The 17,315-nt window shown below is 39.1% G+C and overlaps 1 protein-coding gene across 2 annotated transcripts in view; it reads right to left on the reverse strand.

The window, feature by feature from the left end:
- LOC117944715 (netrin receptor UNC5C-like) overlaps positions 1-17,315 on the reverse strand; it is a 177,403-nt gene that overhangs the window by 69,705 nt on the left and 90,383 nt on the right. For both annotated transcript variants that reach the window (XM_034871786.1, XM_034871788.1), the window contains exon 3: positions 5,052-5,195. In XM_034871786.1, the coding sequence (XP_034727677.1) occupies positions 5,052-5,195 (144 nt within the window). The remainder of the gene's footprint in view (positions 1-5,051; positions 5,196-17,315) is intronic.

The raw sequence follows: 17,315 nt of genomic DNA on the forward strand, positions 1-17,315 counted from the left end.
GGGTTCTCACTATAAAAATGTTTATTCAGTATTCAGTGATCATCATTAAGTCTCTCTCAGAGCCAGAACCAAAACTCTTGATGATGTCATCCAGAGAAAAACACTGAAGGTTTTCCCCCGACAGTGTTTGCAAAAGTGTCAGGTTGAGTGTGGAGGGAGAACCAGCATGGATCTTTTGGCATATCAGTTCTGATTTGTCTATGCATTTATGAAACTGCTAAGCAGGCCATTTCATGCAACAAAAAAGGTTAAATGTCAGGTTGTTAGAGAAATTTGGTTTCTGCGCTGCAAAGCAGGTTTCATACCAGAAAGGTTGGCTAACACACTGCAGTTGTTTCCAAGTGCTGGGTTACAGATGCCTGCCTGTACCTAAGTAATCTGCATGCAGGTTTACCTCCTAAATTAGCATAGAACAGTTTGGTTTTAATCAGTGTTTAAAATCTAACACAAGGAATCCCTGTTGAGCCTTGTTTTCCTTGGTCTAATTCATCCATGATTGAAGGAAAATCTAAATGCATGCAGCTGAGACGTTTGCATCCTAAACAAAACAGAAGAGAAATTCCCTAACAGACATTTTCCAGTTGACACATGTAGCTGCCTGCCTGGGTTGCTGTGTCCCCGAGTGTCTGGACGTTGATTACTATGCACACACATGTCTCAGTGGAAGGTGGCAGAACAAATTGCCATCATCTGGAATGTGTGTGTCTCTGGGTGTTTGCGTGTGTGTGTGTGTGTGTGTGTGTGTGTGTGTCCTTGACACATTGCTAATCCATTGAAGGAGAAAGACCTGACCTGATAGCTGCAGAGCCAAAGAGCAACCATGCACATTTGTGTGTATGTACCGTAAGTGTCAGTGCTTCGCTTACCCCCCGTGTACGTGCCTGCATTGCTGTATGAGTGTGAGAATGTGTGTGTTTGTCTCACCTACTTTATGAACTTGAATTAAGCTGCCTCCGTGCACTCATAAACTAGCTTAAGTGCCCTGCTCCAAAAGACCAACAAATCACTGATATTTAATATCACTGATTGTGTGTTTGACACGTTTACAGCCGCAACACTGATCGTCCTTATCCAGCTACAAACAGCGTATTCAGATAATGACTTGAAGTGTTAATTCTACAGTTATTAAAACAGCCTGAAGATGCCGGAGAAGGAGAAAGATAGAGGCAAGTTTGACAAAACGAAACAATAAGCACAAGATGAGCAAAGTGAGAAAAAAACCGAAATAAGAAAACGAGTGGGAAGAAGAGATGGAAATGCAGGAAAGAAATGCTGAATTGCTATTGCATGGTGCGGTAGAAAAGACACTTTGCTCAGCAAGCTCTAGCTGCCAGGAAGCATTTTAATCACAACAGTAGATCCAAATAGGAGCCGAAAGCGGGGTAGGTCAGGAGGTTGGGTCGATTTAAAGTAAAAGGTTATCGCAAGAGTGGGCTGAGTGTAATCAGATCTGGTTAAGGGAAAAAAAAACACTGTTATAACGCAAAGAGAGAAAGTGAGGACAGAGGGACAGACAAAGTCAGAAGGAAAATACCCAGTACACAGAAATATCAAAAGAAAATAGAAGGACCTGAAGAGAAAGAGTGAGTAAAATTAAAGAGAGGCAGGAGTTCTATCCTCTTTCTCCGTCAAGATAGCTGTTGGCCATTGAAGCTTTCTCAGAGGCCTCCTCCATCACAACTCACCCCCCAAATCTCCAGAAGAGGTGTTATATGTGTGTGGAATACTATACGTATACCTACCCTGTGTGAAGAAAGGTGACTGAAAAAGGGGGGATATGATGCAAGATGGGTAGCATGCTAGTTTGCTTTAGATACAGTGTTAAAAAAATTCATTTATTGTAGAAGATGTATGATTGAGTGTTGAACACTGGTTTCCATTTACAAACATGGGCACCCCTAGATCAGTCCAAATTATGTTAAAATAATTATTTAGCTTTGCAGTAATGCAAAGTAATTTTAACAACATGTTATTATAAGTATAGAGGTAGAAGAAGTAGTAGAGTATTTTTGGTACCTTATATAAGGTATATAATAGGGATATATGGTATAAATGATATAGGAATTAATCTGTTTGAGGCATCCGAAAAATAAAATAAAACACAGAATTAAAAAACAAAAAGGTAATAAATGAAACAGGACAATTGAGGAAAAGGTAGTCTGGCTTTGCCTGACCTTCCTCCACGACGCTGTGGATGAGGGTCTGGCTAGTCCATACAGCATTGCGGGATTGGAGATAAACATGCTCTGGTTTATTATCAATTATTATTCCAACAGAAAGAAAGCAGATGGAAACGGACAAAAACAAATGCATCCGGCAGAATTTCCTGCGGCACCGGAGCAAGCCCGGAAATGGAACTTCGAGGATATGGACTAAGGAAAAGGGGAAACTGGGGTGCTAGGACTGTGTTGTTGTGGCATTATACTTGCTGACAGCTGTTGCTACCTGATGATATTTACGGCATGGATGTTGTAAGTCATAAAGTGATGCAGTTTCCATATGTGATGAGTGTACACATGCACATCCGCAGACATACACTCAGCCATTTGTTCATACATCAGCTACCCTGTTGCGACTGAACAGTGTGGCCTTCAGCTCTCAGGATGTGTGCATGTCTGTGGTACATGTCTACATTCACGTGTTTACCTCTAAAAATCTCAGAAGCCTGTATATGTACGCTTGCCGGCCTCCATCTCTCAGCATGCATCAGCCCGGACGTTAGCCAAAAACAGCACATTACCCAGCTTTCATTGCACCCCGAGGAGGGTCTATTTCATTCGAAAATGTTATTAGTGGAGCTTAGAAGGATATTTCTGACTGTGTCACTAACTCTCTGCTAACAGACAGAAAAACATCCTCACATACCAAAGCAATGCTGAGAGTAGTGAGGCTGTGTTCTAAATTCAAATGGTGTTACAAGCTAAATAATTAAAAAAATATGTTGCTGCGGCACTTCCACAGAATCTGAATCTTTATTGGCCAGGAACCAGCATAATGTATTTTATTTTGCGTTATATTGTCTAAAGGTGAGTCAACTCATTTTTCTATGACTAAACAAGTGTATGTGTGCTATGTTTAAATAATCTGGTACAGAGCCAATATACATTATGTAGTGGTCTATAAAATACATAATAAACAAATGAAGCTACCAAGCTCTACAAAAGAGACATATTTACAGCCAAATTAAATAGCCTGAATGAAAAACAAGGGTCAACATGATGGATTTCCTTCTGCTGCACGAAAAAGACCAACCTGGGAGAACAAGATTTCCAGGGTGCACGTCTGTTAGAGTGATACTGTCTGTTAAAGTACTACATATTGGGATGTGTGCAGTTTGTTCTGAGTGTCTGGTGAATGGACTCTATCAAAGCCCCCAGTTGTCCTTTTGAGAGTTCACTCAAGCAGAGCCACACTGTCAGCGTAAGACAGGTAAGCAGGAGAGGAGGGGTCGATTTTTATATTGGCATTTCTTTTCTGCTTGACCTTTTTATAACCTGAGCACTCAGACGAGTCCCAGTTGTCTTATATGGCTGAATTGACCAGAGCAATGATGCTTGGAAAACTACTGTTTGCAGGTTGAATTGCCGGAGCTTTGAAGGAACAATCCATTTTGTTAGATGAGGCTACATTGAAGAACAAACAAGGCCATTTTTTAGGTGATTACCATCAAACATCTCAACTCTCTCGCACAGTTACTGCAGAGCCGTCAAGTGACCAACGCTCAAAACAGGATTTAACCTTTAAATCCCCCTGGACTGTTGTTTGGCTCTAACAATCCTAAAATGATTTCCCCATGTGATCACTTTGTGACATGGTAACACGGTCTGCTAGAGTGATACTGAGTCTGCTTGGGTCTAGTCTGGCCTGTGTTTTTTTGGTGACCTTATAGTCAGACTCCCAGTTGTCAAATTAAATTCTTCACCAGACCATAACAGGAATGAAGACATAGAGCTAATTCTCAGCTAGAAAAGTTCCCCACCATTTATTATTCAGTGTAAAACCAAGTTTGAAGGTTCTAGCCAACTACAAGTTTTTCCCTCAGCCTTTGGTGTTTCTAGTTAAAATATATAGTCCTATGACAGTGTCTCTACACCTCAAAGTAAAGTTTAATAGATGTCAAAGTTATAATCCTTGAATTTCCAGTTTTTGATTAGATGTATCTATTTGTCTTTTTTCAGCAATCCCTATTCAGTGATCTGTTATTACCTCTCTATATTATAGTGTTAGTTACAAACCTTAGGGATTCACAGGAAATGTCGCACGCATGTAATTCAGCATTACTATTTTTAATTCTATTGCATTTACAGTACATCAGCCTCATTGTTCACTCTCCTAATGAGCCTGTCTCTCTAAGCCCCCCCCCCCATCAAATCACTTGTCTGCTGTACAACTTTCTTATTGGCCCTCATACAGAACCTGGCCTATGGTCATAACATCTACATATTGCATCTTATAACTTATTCCCTGTTACATAATGTTCTTTTTCCTATTTCGTCAGTCAGTTTATAGGTTATTATGTTTCTTTTGTATAGTCATAGTCAATATTTTATCATGATCTACTGAACTGTTCAATCCCTGCACTGTTGCTTTTTTACTATTATCATTGCACATGGTCTACCAAAGTATCTCACCTTACCATGGTCATTGAATTTCTATTGCAACATTTCTATCTATCTATCTATCTATCTATCTATCTATCTATCTATCTATCTGCCTGTTTTGTCATATACTGTTAATGCAAACTGAACTCTTCGTACTGCTGCTGGTTCACGTTAAAAACATTAAACTGATGAAACACAGGGCAGCTTTTATTGTGAAGCTGTCACAGGAAACACATATTTGTAAGAAGCAAGCGCATCATTCATTAGAAAAACATCTACAAAACAAGACCCAGCAGAGTGAAGGTGACAACTTTGTCTGTGCATGTACTGTAGGGTTGTCTGTGTGTATCTTTATTTGCAAACTATCTTTTTTGAAAGGATAATAAGTAATTTGTGAGTATACGAGCAATGAAGGACCCGTAAACCTTACAGGCGTGATAGTGTACTTACATGCAATGCGAACGTGCGCCTTGCGGCTTTTGGTGGTTCCAGCGGAGCTCCAGGCCACGCACTGACACCAGTAATCTTCAGGACCAAACAGCTCCTCCACCTGCTGCCGTGTGATTTCTATACTGGCTTCTCTCACAACCAGACCTGCAGACGAGAGGAAAAGCATTGTTGAATCACTTGCAAAATAAGTGGAGATTTGGATTCAAGCTTAAGCCTCAAATGGTAAATGAGGCACGAGTTTCAGTTCTCACTGAGCCATCAGAAAAAAAGAAAAAGTCTATTTAAGCTCATACCCTTGTGATATGGCTTCATGTTAGCTTAAGAAGTAAAAGCGGTGAACAGTAAAAATCTTAGCAAGTAAATAAAAGCAGGAGATAATCACACAATATATGCTGCTTGTTTACAAACCCAGGTCATTCTACAGAGTAGAGTCTCTCCGGATTTAATGTAAACTTTGTGAGATTGTTCCTTTGCACTTCAAGCACTTATCTCACTCTGCTCTCCTATTCCCTCTTTTCTCTAGTGTTTTGAAAGCAGCTCCATGTGAAGAATAAGTGTGAGGTTTAAATAGATGCACCCAATTGATATGACTGCAAGGGAAAAGAGAGAGAAGACTGCAGAGAAAAATAGGAAATGAGGATTGAGGAACAAACTCACGATGAAAATAAGGGGGACATTGGAAAGGACTGAAAAGAATGAGATGACCGCACTTTGGAGAGGGTCAGGTAGAACACAGCTGCACAAGCAGGGAAAGAATAGACACTGAGAAAATTGTGGAAATGCATGACAAAGGAAAGGAATAATGACTAAAAACGAAGTGGGAGGAGGGAACAAGGAGGGACTGGTGAAAGAAAAGAAGGTTAAACACACAAACTAGAAAGAAAAGGGAGAGGGAAATTAGAGAAATAGTAGACTTGAAGAAGTAATGGAGAGCAATATGACAGAGTCATGGGGAGAGGAAGAGAGAGGATGACAAAATAAGAGGTTGGAGAGGGCAATAAGCTGTGAAAGGGAAAGAAAAAGAGAGATAAAATGGGGTTTGGGTAAAAGTATGTGGGGACTGGCAAGCAGACAGGCAGAATGCTATGAGATCTTGGCAGTTTATTTCAGGTTCAGCAGTGTTACAAAGACCCAAGCAACAATCTCCATGGGACTCCACAAATCTGACTTGGGCCTATTACTTATGAAGCCTCTCAGTAAGTTCCTTCCGCCAGAGAAATTGAAAGACAGTTTAAGTAAGCATGTCAGAGCAAAGGCAAAGGGGACCAAGAGGAAGGCAAAAAGTGAAATCCAGTGAGCAGAAATGTAATAGACCAAAGGCCAGTAATGGCTGGCAAGAGAATTAAAGAGAAACCCATGAGGGCAAAGAGTAAGAAAGGCAACAAATGCTTTTGTGAAAGCTAGCTGGGAAATGGGGAGACATGGCTTTTGAGTTAGAACAAGATCAAGATATATAAGAAGGGACACAAAGATGGAAAAGATTGAAAAGCAAAAGAGGGAACTTGAAAGAACTAGCAATTCAAATAGCATTTATGAAACAGAGGGCAAAGAGAGAAGTAAGGCAGAGAGTAACAAGCTTGTAGAAGCTACTGCTGGCACAACAAGGGATAAAAGGGGGGAGAAAGCTATAAGGGCAAAGGGCAAAGAGTAAAGACGGTACAAAAATCTACAGTGAATACCAGCGCCTGAGAAAAACAGCATACAGGAGAGATTGTTATGGCTTCACAGTTTAAAATGTAATAGGCAAGGGACACAGCAAGAGAATAGAGGCTAAGAAAATGGCAGCTATAGTGGCAATTATAACCAGCAAGAAACCCGGAACTGAAGCTGATACAACTAGTATGTAGGCAGTTGCAATGGGCAAAAAACTCAATGTGCAGACAAAAAAGGACAGAGAGTAATGAGGGAAGTAAGGCCATTAAAGTGAACGCTTAAAATGAGCCAAAGGGCTAGTAATGGTAAATGGACTCAAACAAATGGATGGAAAGCATATGGGATGGTAGCCCACATGAACAGGGCCATGGGATTTGGGAAACAGTAAGTGGTAAGGAGCCAGCTTGTGCTGAAGACAAATAAATGGACATCATATGTAGATTTAAAGCTTTAACATCATTGTGCTGAGACCAACAAGTATAAGCAGTAAATTATTATTAAGAATTTGTAGATTTTAAGACTCTGAATCAAATGTAGACTTTTCTTCATCATGAATAAATGATGACAAATTGCAGAATGCAGCATGTGGGACAGTAGCTGCACCCCAGCTATTCTGACTGAAAAACTGCAGCTGACTTCATCCGAGGATGCTTTCTCCCGGCAGAGGACTGAAGAAAGCTGTGCCAGAAAACGTCTGCAGTAGCTGTATGTTGCATTTCAGTAGCTCACTTTTGTAAATATCGTCTAAGTTAACTCAAGTTTTACACCTTGCCCTAGCTTGTTTGGAAGTGGTTCCACTCAAAGTACAGCAAACCAAAAGGTCCAACACAGAGAAAGATTCTCAAGTTTCCAGTGTTTACAGTTCAATGTCAAATAACTGTGGATTGGCTCATCTTCAAAAGTAGCTGTGTATACATTTATAAAATCATGACTTAACCATATTGAGCTGACCTTTGGATGCTACATCTTCACCCAACACAGTGTTCAGGGATGTCGCTGATTATGTGTAATTCATGTGTAGCCAAATTCCACTACATTCATAAAGTACAGTTAAACAAGCAGATAATGCTATTTACATTTTGTCCATATAAGTATGACCACATCGCTGTATAGTTTCCCTCAAACTGCTTTCAGTGTTGGGTGATTCACTTTTTATCAAGGTGAATGAAGCCATTACAGATTTATACTTTAGTTGGATGACTGCAACATGCCAGAGTTAGGGATGTCAGATGTGTGTTGCAAGGAACTGCGTGTTTTGAAACGGGGAGATATTAGTTAGAGGACACAATAGAGCAGAGAGGGTTACAGGGATATGAGAAAACAGACAAGAAGAAAAACAAAACAAGATCAGGACTTCTATAGTGAAACAGAGAGCATCAGGGATAACAGAGTTGGTTTCACAGCGGGGGAAATCAATGGGTGTAATGATGAAATCTCTCAATTTCTCATTGCGGATGAAGCCAAAAACATACAGTACACCAATCTGACACTGACGGCTTATTGTGGATGGAAGGCCAAAAGAGCTGTGAAATGACTCAACAAGCACTAAAGTGATATTTCAATGTCAGCCTCAGAAACCTGATCAGCAATCAGTAACCTGACTTTCTTCATTTGAACATTGTCTAAACATCCTGCTTCGTTAATCATGAATTAGAGAATACTTGTGCTAGAAGCTAGTTGTTTTCTGTGAGACAGACTTCATTTCTTGGCAATATATACTGTACATACCGTACAAAACTGGGTTTCTAATGGGTTGTGTGCATGTGCAATGACTTCTAACAAGAGGAAGGAAGTGTCGCTGCAAACTGGAACATCATTCTTCTTGGCGGCGCATTCCTGTATCCAAAATAGTCACTCACTAAAGCTGAAACTAAAATATACAGGTATAAATATGAAAAAGGAAACAGAACCTATTCTCTCACTACACCAACAGTCCCAATTCTCCGACCAAGAGAAGAAAACCAATGCATGACACCACATTTTGGGATAAAATATCACATTTAATGTAGAAAGTTATTGATGCAGCATGAACATATCTGCCTTTGTGTGTAACAACATTTGTTTCGAGTTACACTGTGTTTACATGAAAATGAAACGTAATGTGATGCTAGAAGGTGCATCATACAGTTAAATATATTATTTCGTCCTGTAAAAATTCAGTCATAATGTCAAACTTTGGACATCAAAGATCTGCAGAAAATACACCGCTCTACATCCTACATGAGAACAGATGTCAGAGCAGATTCCCTTGTCAGATTCCCAGTGTCACGTCAATATACAAATATATCAATCAAACAAACATGTCAAAAAGTGGGACTACGCGTGTATACAGTACATAGAAGATAAAGATAGATGTCAGTGGATCTGGAGTTGTACTTTTCAAAGTGAAAAGCCCCTTTTGCTTCCATTGTTTGGTAATGCAAAGCTGAGAAGCTGGTGTTGCTGGGCAGAGAGCGACTGAATTACCTGAGGCTTAAAAGTCCCAGATCAATCTGTGTCTTATTTTGTTTAGATACAGTGCTTAGAGCATTCATATCATTCTCCTATGAGAAGACAAGCGTGGAATTTTGGGTCTCTGTAGCATGACAGTGCCTTGCATCAACAAAACCACTGCTGTCAGCTGAGGGAGGTGAGGGGAAAGAAGTAGATGAAAAATGGAAGACGAGTATCAAGACGAGAGGATACTGTCACAAACATTTCTATCAATCACAAAACTGCACACAACCCCAAAATATTCCTCTTAGTCCTAAAGTGTCAATTCTTATAACAAAGTTTACTTGTCAGCTAGGGAGTAAATGCACAAATGTTGGAGGATGTGCTTTGTCAGGTCTGGACTTTATCTGAAAAATGGGAACTTGGGGTAAACATACACAGAAAAAAGTGGTTGCAGATAAGAGGTATACAAATGATTTCCTTTGTGGGTATAAATATAGCAGTTTGTCATACTATGCCCACAAAAGTGTACCTCTTCCCACGTGTGATGCAATGGTTTAGTCATTCTTCACACAACCTTTAGGTTTTTTTTCTGCAGCAAATACCTTTTTATACCAGAAAGTATATGTTCACATTCAAGTACTATAATATATAATATAATTGGTGATTTGACGTAGCTTGCCATAACCCATTTTCTAGTTGATTTCAACCAAATCCCTACAATTACCCTGCTTAAAAATCTGTTATCACACCCAAAGTGAAAGGATGGCTGCCTAAAACTGCCTAAATAAGAGCCAGATTGTAAAAGAAAACACTGAATTTCCCCTTAAACGTAGCAATCAGAACAAGTTTAGAAAATTTAGTTTGCGTTAGCTGTAACTTTATTTGCCACAGCTCAAATGAAAGTGATGTGTCAGCGAAGCTTACAGACAGGAGTTTTTTATGTTATCAAATCTTGATAAATATTGGATAAAAACAGATGATGATAAGCAGCTTTTCCACAGAAGTGATAAGGAAGAAGATAAGGTTTTCTTAAAAGGGATTCAAACCAGTATACAACAATAAGCAGACGTAGGCTGAGTCAATTACTTTATCGTCACAATGTCAACACAATTAACTTGTTGTAATTAACTGGATTTGTTCTTAATTAGAAATATTTACAAACATATCTTTGCGCTGTGCAATGTTTTCAATTAATTTTAATCTCAACCATCTGATTCACTGTTATCACAATTTGACTCTGACAATGCAATGAGTTAGGGTTAGGGTAAGAACCCTAACCCTAACTCTAATAACAAAAATAATATGGTTGCCATGTCTTAGATCAGCAGCCAAAATATGAGTTTCCTGCCATTTTCATATTTCCCTAACTGTTAAACTGTCAGTTTTTAGGTCCATTGTCTGTCTCTTTTTTATAAATATGTTTTCCGTTCCCCTCTGTCTCACTATTGCCCACTATGCTTTGACAGAAACACATGAACAAACACAAAAACAGTGATGGCATAGACAAATCTAAACGAAAGACATTTATAGAGAGATACATATTAAAGAAAGCCAGCTAGTCGGGCACAGACTTGAGAACAGAGACAGGGTTTTGAGGCTAAATGGTTTAGAAAACAAAAGAGATAAGGAAACAGAGTGAGAAGCACTCTGAAGTGTGGTGGTGTTTAAATGTGATCAGTGACAGGTCAAACAGATAGGCCTGTAGGGAAAAGTAAGAGAGAATACAGAAAAAGTCAACACTTTTATTATTTCATCAAAGCCACAGAGGGAGAGTCTGACAAAAGACAAAGGCATGAGGTCAGAACAGATTCATCCAGGGGATGAATTACATAACACAGAAACAGCCATGCAACAAATACAAATCTGTGAAGTGCATGATGTTCCATTTTAGTGGAAACGGAGCCACTGAATTAACATTATATTATTGTTTTCTCTACTGTATGTAAATGAGTAAGATACATCTAGAGATAAAAGTTTCAGTCTCCGTTTTTAACAAACAGCTGCCCTGCTGGAGTGTTTGTGAGCGGCTCGCTGAATGCCGACCAGCTCCGGGGACCCGGAGCTATGACCTACCACCTCTGGAGGAACTGCAAGTGAAAAACACAATTTCCCTAGAGGGATTAATTCAGGCTTTGTAGCTTTACCCACAAACCTTCTATAGGGACTGCTGCTCCCTTACCATAGTCTACTAGACTACTAAAAGCTAAAAAGCTAATGTGTTGAATGCTGAACACATTTCATTACATCATATGGCTTTATGCCATTTTGTTTTACATTTGTGTAACGCTTAAAAGTATGATGAAGCTGTGTAAATAGAAAGTCAATTAAATAAGCATAAATAATTTAATGTCTTAATAATTTTGCTGCTAAAAGACGCAAATACCTAGAGATGGGCGACTGATTAAAGGGAAAAATAAACTAAATAAATGTAGATGCTTCCTTACAGGGATGAGATGTAAATGAATGGTTTGACAATGATGTGATTCATAAGCTATGGCCGCTGGTCCTCATGGGCTGGTTTCACAAAGATATTTTTACAGTGGTTCATTGCGTTAGGCCAGTCTTAATTTTCCACTTAGATTAGTCTAATGCAAGATGAGAGATACCCAAAAATCCAAACAGGTTCATTTTAAGCCTCCCTTCCAGGCTAACTAAGGACAAAGAACCATGTTTCCATGGTAACAATCAGTGACACCTGCTGGCCAGTGGCACCAAATGACAACATGACTCATAATTAGCTAATGATATTGTGGAGCTAGTAATGAGAGGTGAAAGGGTTTTAGAGACCTGAGCCCTGCCCCAGCCTCTCAGCTCTGCTGCAGCTCTGCACTGGGCCGGGATTACACTCTAACTTTCCAAATGAATATCTTTGTTAAAGTTGTCCAACGTGTTCTGCTAGAATGAACAGAGCTGGACTGTTGCTTAGTCAGCCTTGTTTTATAGTTTGCAAAAAAAAGTCTTACCCAGAATTCATGGCAAATTTGTCCTACTTAAGATTGTTCAGAACTAGACCGCTTTGAATAACACATTTTGACTTCTATCTAAAGTAGATCTTAGTCCCAGTTTATCTACGGGAAACTGACCCAAGATACACCGTATCCATACACAACATTGATCAAATGTAACACGAATATGCAAAACCAAAATCAGTTTGACAGCTGAGTCAACATGACATGTTATATTACCTGAGAGCCCTCTATAAATGATTACATCCACATTATAAAAAAAGATAAACGTATAGATGGAGACAGAGAGGCGGAAACAAGATTGCAAGAGAGAAATGACATGAGGATGACAGAGACACTGTGAGGAAGGGTGAGAGAAAGGGTTGACTGAGTTCTTTGCCTACAAGGGGAAATCATCCAAGACACTGACAGAACAGAGTCACTGGTCTGTGACCAACTGAAGACACTCAACACATAAAGTAGACGGGATGCATGTGTGTGTGTATGTGTACTCTTAATGGCTCCCACTCTGACATTGATTGATCATCACAGTCCCTCCTGGTCCATGTTTGAGTTCCTCTCCAGTGTGTGTGGGTGTGTGTGTGTGCACGTATACATGTGAATGTCAGTGAGCGTACACATTTGTGTCCTCCAGATGCTCCAAAGAGGCAGTGAACCAGGACGTTCCAGGACACGGGAATCAGTTTTCTTCTAATAGACACACAAACAAACCAAACTGCATTTTCAGACACACACACACACACACACACACACAAATACACATTGTCCTTTACAAACACAGCACAAATAAGCAATCAGCCAATAAACACAGTTGTATTAACTGGATACAGAAAAACACAGCTTTACTGCTGCCTTGCATATCGAGAGTCACTGACACAGAAGCTAACTGACCTCCTTCATAAATCTTGATGGTTGTTAATAATTGAAATTGATCAATCTCAGTATATGAGAGGGAGAAAGGGAGCAAAAGCTGGGGGGAGGAGAATAAAGGATAAAGGTGGGAAACTGAGAAAGTAGGTAGAGGAGAGTTGGAATGATGCCAGCAAAAGGGAGAGAGAGGAGAAGAGAAACATTAGGAGGAAGAGAAAGGAGGAGAGACGGAGGAAAAGACGAGAGGAAATCAATACGAGTGAGATGGCAGCAGAGGAGGGAAAGAGGTCACAAATCACGCAAGCCAATACTGTGTGCCAATAATGTATGTGTGTGTGTGTGTGTGTGTGTGTGTCACAGGTCAATGCTAGGAGACTAATAACCATTCACATTCACACTTTGGCTAATGGAGACAAAGTAAGTAACCTAGTACACAATATGTCATTAGCCCTCTTCATGGCTTATAGAGATATACTGAGGTCGTACGCATGTTGCTTAAGCAAACACCGGAAATGCCCTTCACAATAAAATATGCAATCTGGAAAGATTATGCTGGTTCTCACCTTAAGTCAAATTAATTTAGATAAAGATATGGTAAGCATTTTTAAGCATATGTTACTGCTAATAAATGCCACTGTATTAAAGGGCCTCTCTGGAGGAGAGCAGGTTGCTTTTTTTCTTTGTTTCCAGTTTTTTCCAACTGCTTACACACAAAATCTTTCCATGTCACACAATCTTTGAAATCTCTCACTCAAAGTGCAACACAACACACCAGATCTCCACACAACCAAACGCTATTTCTCAGTCTTTCACTTAGTTTTCATTAACACTACACACAATGTTTTTTTCCTAAGACACACACATCTAACAGGAAGTGACTTGCTTTCCTTTTCCAGACACAACCAATCAAAATGCTACACTTAATTACCAGGGGTCACACACACACACACACACATACACACACACTCATCACATGTGCAAACATGTTATGATTAACTGAACATTGTCCAATCACTGCTTTAGTACAGGCCTAAACATAGGTCAAAGGTCAGATTACCCGTTTTGAACAACGGATGCTAAGCTTTACAGTGGCGTCCATACTTCAAACCTTCAGAAATGAGAAGAGGCACGCAACTATCTAATATCTATTTTAGAATTATATATCAATCAGACTTTGTTTTGCACAAAGTGCCTGTGTCCCTGCAAGACACGTACACACATTACTTTTTCTAAAAATGATAGCTTTGGTTTACAGATGTTAGCAGTTTTTTTTTCCTGTTTCATGCTACTGTAGACAACACTGTGCTACTCTTACAAACAAAATGTTTTGCCCAATAACTATTTTCCGTTTTACTGTAACATTGCATTGTTGTTTACAGTTTACTTTTCAACCACTCTCAGCGGATTACTTTCTCTCTAGAACATTGCAGATGTAGATAGAAGCCTATGAACGACAAAAGAGCTTTAGATTCAGAACAACAGTGTGTACATGGTACATCCCAAAATGTACTATTCTGAAAGAATTGTTTGCTATTTGATGCAAATTCTTTATTTTGACATGTGTTCATGGCTATGACTGCAGTGTTTCATTTTGAAGAGATGTCATTTTGCATTTTGTTTGTACCGTTTTGGGAATTGTGTGTAGAGTTTTGAAAAAGGGAGACATAGTTTTGAAAACGTGTGTAAGCAGTAGTACTATATTAAACGTTACTTTCCTACCTTGGCTGAAGTGCTGGAAGAGGCCGGTTGGCATGGAGACCACAGTGGCAGGTCAAGTTAGCTATCTCTGTCAAGAATATTTTAGTTTGGATGCATTGCCAGGCTTACGTTACAAAGATTTTAGTTGTGCAACAAGGCAGGCCTGCTTGATTCTTTTAGGGAATGATAAACAAGAGGTTTATAAGATGTTTATTGGACTTACTTTCTGAATGGGAAGTTACGGGACCAAAATAGGAATCATTGGACAGACACAGAACTGATGTCTCGCTTTTGTTAACATTGTGAGACAGGACCTGGCCTTGGCGGAGGGCCCTTTTAACTTGATTTATTTTATTTTAATATCACCGGTCTAATCTTATAGTCAAAATTACAAAAAAATAGTTTTTAATGTCACTGCAGGAAAAGCAACAAACAACATTTTTCCATTGTCGCTGGATTTGTAATTGTCTCATTAGTCATTTCGAGCATGCACAATAACAACAATACAATAACAGGAGACAAGGGCACTAAAGGAAATGGAGCCATTGCTCATGTTGTTAATGACGCCTGTGGATGTCCTGCTGGTGAAAGCATGTTAACATGTCTGCTGTCAAATAGGTCCATTTAGTTCTTATGAACTATTACAGTCATACTTATAATTCCTTATGACTGTTATTTGAATATCTCGTATTGCATTATGAAGGTGTATGTTATGCAACAAAAGCTTCATACAAAGTGATAGTTTTGTGTCTCATTGTACAAAAATAACTATTGTAATGTTTGTCCTGTTGTTTTTGGCCCTTCCTCCACATTGTTCCTATCATTCAACCTTCTTTAATTCATCCCTGTTGTTTTAATAACTCTAGTTTATTTTATTTGTATTTCCTTTTTCACCTTGTGACAAAAATCAACAACTGTATTTCCATCATTTTGTTTGACAAGAAAAACTTTATGTATTGTTTATTATTAAGAGGTAATATTAATGTATTTTTGGGACTTTAAACTTGATCAAACTTTCAGGCTTGTTTCATGTATTTTTTGTATATGGTACAAATGTGGTTTGTGTTTGTGGTCTGGTTTAATGTACTATTTTTTTTGTTTTTGTTTTTTTGTGGGTTTTTCCCTGGTTAAAACAAACACTATTTTAAGCTGAACGTCCTTGTCCTGTATGACAGGATGAGAAACGCGGGGAGAAAGAGAGAGTGGGATTGAGCGAGGAAGAGAAAAAAAAACTGCACAGTGGGATTCATATCATCTTTCTCCTCAGTGGGATTCCCTGATATCTGCAGGCCTTTCCAGCCCTCTCAAAGGCACTCTCCATCGGCATCCCTCCATCATCCCCTACTTCTCTCCACTGCTTTCGTCAGGCTCAGGTTTCACCCACCTCTGCTCTCTCCGATTTTGGTCAGTGGAAATTAGAGTCGAGCTCAAAACAGTATGGAGCAGAGAAAAAGGAAAAGAAGAAAAGGAGAGGAAGGGACAGGGAGGAATAGATGGAAGGAGAAGACAGAGATAATAAAAGCAGTATGGGGGCCATAGCTTCCAGCTGTGTCTGTGAAACAGCAGGAAACAAAGAGGAGAAAACAGCTTACTGAGTCCAGGTTTTCACACTGATAAACATAAACAGTGCACACATACACACACACACACACACAAACACACACACACACACACACACACACACGGTGTGCATTCACCAGCCACAAACCTACAGCAGTATTCTAATTCACTAGAACTGTGTTGCATTATATATATCTAGTATTATAATCTCTTAATAATCACATTGCCTTTTGTTCAAAGGTGACCTAAATGCTTTGTATAAGAGCAAAAAGGCATCATGGAGTTCCCATTATATTAGGATTTCTGTTTGATTTGTCTGTTTGTTTTTTTTGCACAGCATGACTGTCGGATTAGCTCAGAGAAAAACGCATTTAATAAAAAAGTACAGTTGCAGAAAACTTTGTTGATTGTAAATTCAAGCAAAAAAACTAAGATGAATAGATTTTTTTGTTTTTACCTCAAAAGCTTTTAATATTGCATAATGTTCCCGGAGTATCTATGTATTCATTATAGTTGCATGAGTATGTCTGTATGGATTATGGAGTGCTTAAGATATTAAGTGTCCGGAGCAGTACAACGTAGCATGCAGCTAATCAATTTTTTATTCAAGTGACATTTTGAATGCTTTGTAAAATATAAATTAAGCAAAAATTAAACCATATCTAAAGCAGATCAAACATTAAAAACCAAATCCATGTTTTAATTTGGCCTGAGGGTTATTTCAACAGGCAGAAAGTAAAATAACTGTGAAATGGAATTATCCAATTAAAGTTTTGCACAAAATGAGATATCTGTGGTTAATGTGACTGCAAGACGTCCATTGAAATTTAAGTAAAGAATGAATTGGACATGATGCTGTTCAAAACACACAGATGTTTTGTCAGCTGACTGGATGATCCTAATGCCTGATCAACCTCATGGTGTCATCACATACAGTTGGAGAGGCTTAATCCATGGGTCGTTAATTAAGCAGAATTTCCTCTCAATAACACGCTGTCTGGAAATCCAGCAGCTAACAAATGAGCGGCTGACGGGAGACTAATAAATGACTTGCAGCTGCGAGTGATGTCAGTAATGGTGT

Source organism: Etheostoma cragini, chromosome 5 (genome assembly GCF_013103735.1).
Source record: "Etheostoma cragini isolate CJK2018 chromosome 5, CSU_Ecrag_1.0, whole genome shotgun sequence".
Lineage (NCBI taxonomy): Eukaryota > Metazoa > Chordata > Actinopteri > Perciformes > Percidae > Etheostoma > Etheostoma cragini.